This window comes from Morus notabilis, unplaced genomic scaffold (genome assembly GCF_000414095.1).
Source record: "Morus notabilis unplaced genomic scaffold, ASM41409v2 Scaffold6228, whole genome shotgun sequence".
Classification (NCBI taxonomy): Eukaryota; Viridiplantae; Streptophyta; class Magnoliopsida; order Rosales; family Moraceae; genus Morus; species Morus notabilis.
The window spans coordinates 4,435-9,689 of record NW_010361359.1 but is presented as its reverse complement, the minus strand read 5'-3'; the positions used below and the strand labels follow the sequence as shown (position 1 = coordinate 9,689).

The following is a 5,255-nucleotide window of genomic DNA, read 5'->3' as shown; positions in this document are numbered from 1 at the left end:
TCTTTACAAGCATAATTTTGTAATTTCACGTCTCTTTAGAAGAATTTAAGTGGGCGGGGAGGATTTAAATAATTTTAAAACTTGAGGAGATCATATTTTGTTATTTAATCAAAATCAAAGGTTATGTTTGCAACTTTTCCAAATTTTATTTGGAATTCGGAAAGCAATATCATGTCGTTGGCAGCGGTAATCTCATAACATAAGAAACGCTACGCTAGAAGTGAAAACTCAGACCGTCTGACCAGACCGTATCTAGAAGGGAGGGCGGCCCAATTGAGGTCTTAAAATTATTTTTATCTATTTAAATTTTATTATATAATTATATTTAATTTTTTTACTATAATAAATTTTTTTTACATAAAATCACAACTTACATCTCAACACAAATTAATAAAATAAACGAATCTTAACACTGACTCAAAATTTTATAAGAAAAAAGTATTAATTTTCAGGTTCGAAATTTCGGCCTAATTTAAACCGAAAGTTTAGTTAGAGCTAATAATAATGAGCTTGGGACAACCGACTCACACTTACAGCTATACGCCACGTGTAAGCAATGCACATATAAACCCAGGCCTGAAGAAAAACACTCTTTTCCCACTCTGCGTTTTACTGTTCCTACCAGATGCAAAAATGGCGGCGATTTCCTCCAACTGCTCAATCCGAGCAGACAAGCCTTCTCTCTCCTCTCCGTTTTCCTATTTCTCCGGCCGGAGCCTCCTGCGATCATCGCCGCTAACTTCCAAGAAATTATCCGGCATTTCATTGTCTTCTCCGGTTCTCCGTCGCCGAATCTCGTCCCAGACCTCCTCTGCTACCTCACCTTCATCATCCGTTAACGGAAAAGGTTAATGCTCGTCTTTGATCTTTACTCTGTCTGAATATCTTAATGCTTTTATAGATGAAACGTACAGAGGCTTTCCTTGCCGTTTTGATCAATTCACTTGAAAAAATTAGGGTTTATGCACTTCTATCTCGGAAATCATGTAAGGATACTCATGTTGCATGAAAGTTGTACTTTCGGTAGGAAAGTAATACTTGAATTAGGGCTTATTCGACAATGTAGCTGTTTACGCGTGTCGATGAGTGTGTTAGATTGATTGGAAGATGGTAAATTAAGGTTTGTGACTGGAAATGCCCGCTGATTGAGTGTTCCTTTAGTAGATAATAGCATCATCTGCTGTTGTTTTTATTGTCCTGTTCCTATTGCGATTCTTACTTTCGGCTCTTGCAGAAAAATTTTGCAAGCTAGGGACAATTATTATACCCTTTTTTTGTTTTTGTTTTTTTGGCCAAACACGCGTCACCAGATTTTTGTTTCGAATTGACGGACTGTTTTCATTGTTGTGTTTGATTTTGGAGTCTCTAAGCTCACAGAAGTAACTATATGTGCTAGATATTATGGTGGGTTGATGCTAGATGTTCACTTGTTAAAAATTTATAGCCCATACAACTCTGGTAAAAAATAAAAAAATAAAAAAATAAAAAGATCCAATAGTTTCTTGCTAAGCAGAGATTGGCTAGTGAGACAATTTGTCACCTGTCATTTTCTTATGCTTCTTTTAATTTACAGCAAAGTCTGAGCCGAAGGATTTTCTGCACATTAGCGATTTTGATAAAGCCACTATTTTGAAGATGTTAGACCGAGCTGCTGAGGTTAAGGCACTGCTAAAATCAGGAGAGAATACATATCTTCCGTTCAAGGGCAAGACAATGGCTATGATCTTTGCAAAACCCTCCATGAGAACGCGCGTATCGTTTGAGACTGGATTTTTCTTGCTAGGAGGTCACGCTATATATTTAGGACCAGATGATATACAAATGGGCAAGCGGGAGGAAACTCGTGACGTTGCCCGTGTCTTGTCTTGTTATAATGACATTATAATGGCCCGTGTCTTTGCTCATCAGGTACGCTGGTGAGTTTTTGGTGTTTGAAATTAGTTCCACGTAGCGGTTGAGTTTTGATGACGGATTGTTTGTACAAGGAAATTACTCCCTGTTTTTCTTTCTTTTGTTGCTGAATTTGTGACATATCAAGGTCGAGTGTTATGAAGATGGTGACTTCCATGACAAGTTGACTTTCAATTGTATTGTTAGAGCATATGCCCAAAAACTTTCAAAAGAAAAGGAGAGAAAATGGAGTAGACATGTTGAATATTGATGGTGTTCAAAGCCCGAAAATGTTTTGTTTTGGTTTTTTTTTTTCAAAAGAAAAAGGAGAGAAAATGGAGTAGACATATTGAATTTTGATGGTGTTCAAAGCCCGAAAATGTTTTGTTTTGGTTTTTTTTTTTCAAAAGAAAAAGGAGAGAAAATGGAGTAGACATATTGAATTCCCAAAAAGTTTTTTTTTTTTTTTTTTTTTTTTTTTTTTTTTTTTTTTTTTTTTTTTTTCTGTGTTTCGACCTCCATTTAAATGCTCATATGGTTTTTAGCTTGTTGGAGAAGGTGCCATGGATCCTTATGAAATTACCCAGTGACCGTTTTTCTATCTATTTTGTTGCAGGACATTCTTGATTTGGCCAAATACTCAACTGTACCTGTTGTCAATGGCCTGACAGACTATAACCATCCCTGCCAAATTATGGCTGATGCCCTTACTATTATTGAACATGTTGGTCAGCTAGAAGGAACCAAGGTCAGCCTGTTATTTTGTAATTTCGATATTGTCTTACATTCTATGTTTTCAATTTTTTGGTATATTTAGATGTTAATTACTTTATGATCTTTTGTAATTTAGGTTGTCTATGTTGGAGATGGGAACAACATTGTGCACTCTTGGCTGTTACTGGCGTCCGTTATACCTTTTCACTTTGTTTGCGCTTGCCCTAAAGGTTTTGAACCTGATAAGAACACAGTTGAGAAGGCACAACAGGCTGGCGTGGGCAAAATTGAGATTACAAATGATCCAAAAGAGGCTGTGAAAGGAGCTGATGTTGTGTATTCAGATGTATGGGCCAGCATGGGGCAAAAGGAAGAGGCTGCATATCGTCGTCAAGTTTTCCAAGGATTTCAGGTATGTACTGAACAAATTTATGTTAGCGCCATTGTTTGGATGCTGCACTTGAAATATGAGAACTATGTATGTTTGCATCTTTGTGGACTTGTCTCTGTACAAATCTTTTACCAACAAGCATGCTTCTGTCTAGATTCAACGAAGTTGGTACAAGATTACAAATTATGGTGAATAAAATGAAAAGATATCTCTGACATTATTATGTTCATCTGTTACATACGCACACACACACACGTATGTCATGCCATCACTGCATAGATTATTTGACTCCTCTCAAAAATAAGGCTCTATGAAACGCACTTCGAAATATTTTCCTGTTTGTTGGATGAATGAGAATTATATGTTTTGCATGTTGTTTACAGGTGGATGAAAATCTTATGAAGTTAGCTGGCCCGAAAGCTTATTTCATGCACTGTTTACCGGCAGAAAGAGGAGTTGAAGTGACTGATGGAGTGATTGAGGCCCCAAATTCCATCGTCTTCCCACAAGCTGAGAACCGCATGCATGCACAGAATGCTATAATGCTTCATCTGCTGGGCTTGCGTTATTAGAGCTCCACCGAGTTACTAAGGCAGGAACCTTCTACTGAAGGCCCTGAACGCATATAATAATCATCTTAAACATTTGAACTTAAATTCTATTTTCGGGTTGAATAGTTCGTAGAATTTTGTATGTTGATGACGCACTCTTCAACTGTTTTGCGCTAGCTACCTATGTTGAACGGTTAATTTTGGTCTGTTGAAAATTCTTACCCTTTCAGGTTCAAGTTGACATCGAGAACGAAGCAATAGGTCCTTTTTATCGCACAATGTATTATATCAAGTTTTTTCATTAGCTCTCATTTTTAACCCATTAATAAAAAAATACTTACAAAAATATTAACAAATAAATAGAAAATGGTTGAATTTACCCTTAGAATGTATGGGTCTAAATTCACTCTTGATTAATACTGAGAAAACATCAGATTCTTGTCTCTATTTTTATTTGAATATTTTCCCTTTCTCGCTTATAAGCTTGAAAATAAATTATACTGAAAAAAGAAAAAGTAGCTAAAGAGAATAAGGCGAGGGGCCACAGAATTCGAATACAGGCCACAACAAACGAGGCAAAACTTTCTTGAAAAAAATGTTGTGGGTATGGACTGCTTATGTTTCGCAATCACAACGTCAATTTTGTTCTTTAAGAACACGTTTATCAAATTATAAAAGAATGTAATAAGAAACGTAAAAAATAAAAATAAAATAATATGATTAAGAGTCATTTATTTCTTTTTTTAAGTGTTTATTTAATTAATAGATGATGTAATGGAAAAAAAATCACATTCTCTTTCTTATGTTTATTAAAATAAAGAATAATAATATTATGAATATAATCATTAAAATGTTCTTTTACACAATTTAGTAATCATTGACTATATAGTAATTCATTCAGAATAAATAAATAAATTTAACATTCATTTCCGACAAGGAATTAAAACTAAAGGAGGTACAAAGATTGACATTCTCTTTCTTTATTCTCTATATTGTGTGGGGTCTACTACATTTTCATTATTAATTTTGTAAGCAAACACATTATTAGATAGAAAATGAAATCATTTTTTCACTTTCTCTTTTCCTTTAATGCAAAGTAAACATGCCCTAAAAATATCGCCCAAATTTTTCAATAGAATTTTGTCACAAAAGAAATTTTAAAATTATGTTAGAATTTGAGGGTATAATTCTGTTGCTGCTAGTAGTAGGATAATAATCGTTTTATAATTATTATTACTAGAAGTAGGACGATAGCAGCGTTCTTAAAACAAAATGAGGAAATATTTTACATTTTTCCTATAAAATTCTAACCATTCCTTATAAAATACTTAGGCCTCGTTCATTTTAGTGATTTAAATTTTCAATCTCAATTTTGCTACAATTAAAAGCTCATACAAAAAGTTATATTTAACTTTTTTACTACAGTGAAAAGCTTTCACATAAATCACGTCTCAATTTGAATTGAAAACTCGAATCCGCGAACTAAATGAGACCTTAATAATATAAACATTTAACTCAAATTTTAATACGAAGCCGCGGATTTTTTAATACAGGAAAATGCGGAAAATTTAAAACTATTTCTTAATCATATGATATGTACACATACTTAAACTACACTTTCCAAAATAATTAAATGTTTATACTATTAATTAGTACTTAAAACGCTTGCAAATTAACTCAAAATGCTTGCTAGAGCGCCCTCCCTCTCC

The 5,255-nt window shown here is 34.1% G+C and overlaps 1 protein-coding gene across 1 annotated transcript; it reads left to right on the top strand.

Annotated features, from left to right (window-relative positions):
* The first annotated feature begins 582 nt into the window (after window positions 1-582).
* On the top strand, window positions 583-3,822 carry LOC21384593 (ornithine carbamoyltransferase, chloroplastic). Its single transcript, XM_010099330.2, has 5 exons — window positions 583-847; window positions 1,574-1,908; window positions 2,507-2,638; window positions 2,741-3,016; window positions 3,379-3,822. The coding sequence occupies exons 1-5, from the start codon at window positions 634-636 to the stop codon at window positions 3,565-3,567; spliced, it is 1,146 nt and encodes a 381-aa protein (XP_010097632.1). The 5' UTR covers window positions 583-633; the 3' UTR covers window positions 3,568-3,822.
* The last annotated feature ends 1,433 nt before the right edge of the window (window positions 3,823-5,255 follow it).

What these genes read in the sequence shown, in the direction of transcription:
- LOC21384593 (XM_010099330.2), top strand. Translation starts at nt 634, where the DNA reads ATGGCGGCGATTTCCTCCAACTGCTCAATCCGAGCAGACAAGCCTTCT. An exon ending in ATCATCCGTTAACGGAAAAG is followed by an intron (nt 848 to 1,573) that starts GTTAATGCTCGT and finishes TTTAATTTACAG; the next exon opens with CAAAGTCTGAGCCGAAGGAT. An exon ending in AAGTTTTCCAAGGATTTCAG is followed by an intron (nt 3,017 to 3,378) that starts GTATGTACTGAA and finishes TGTTGTTTACAG; the next exon opens with GTGGATGAAAATCTTATGAA.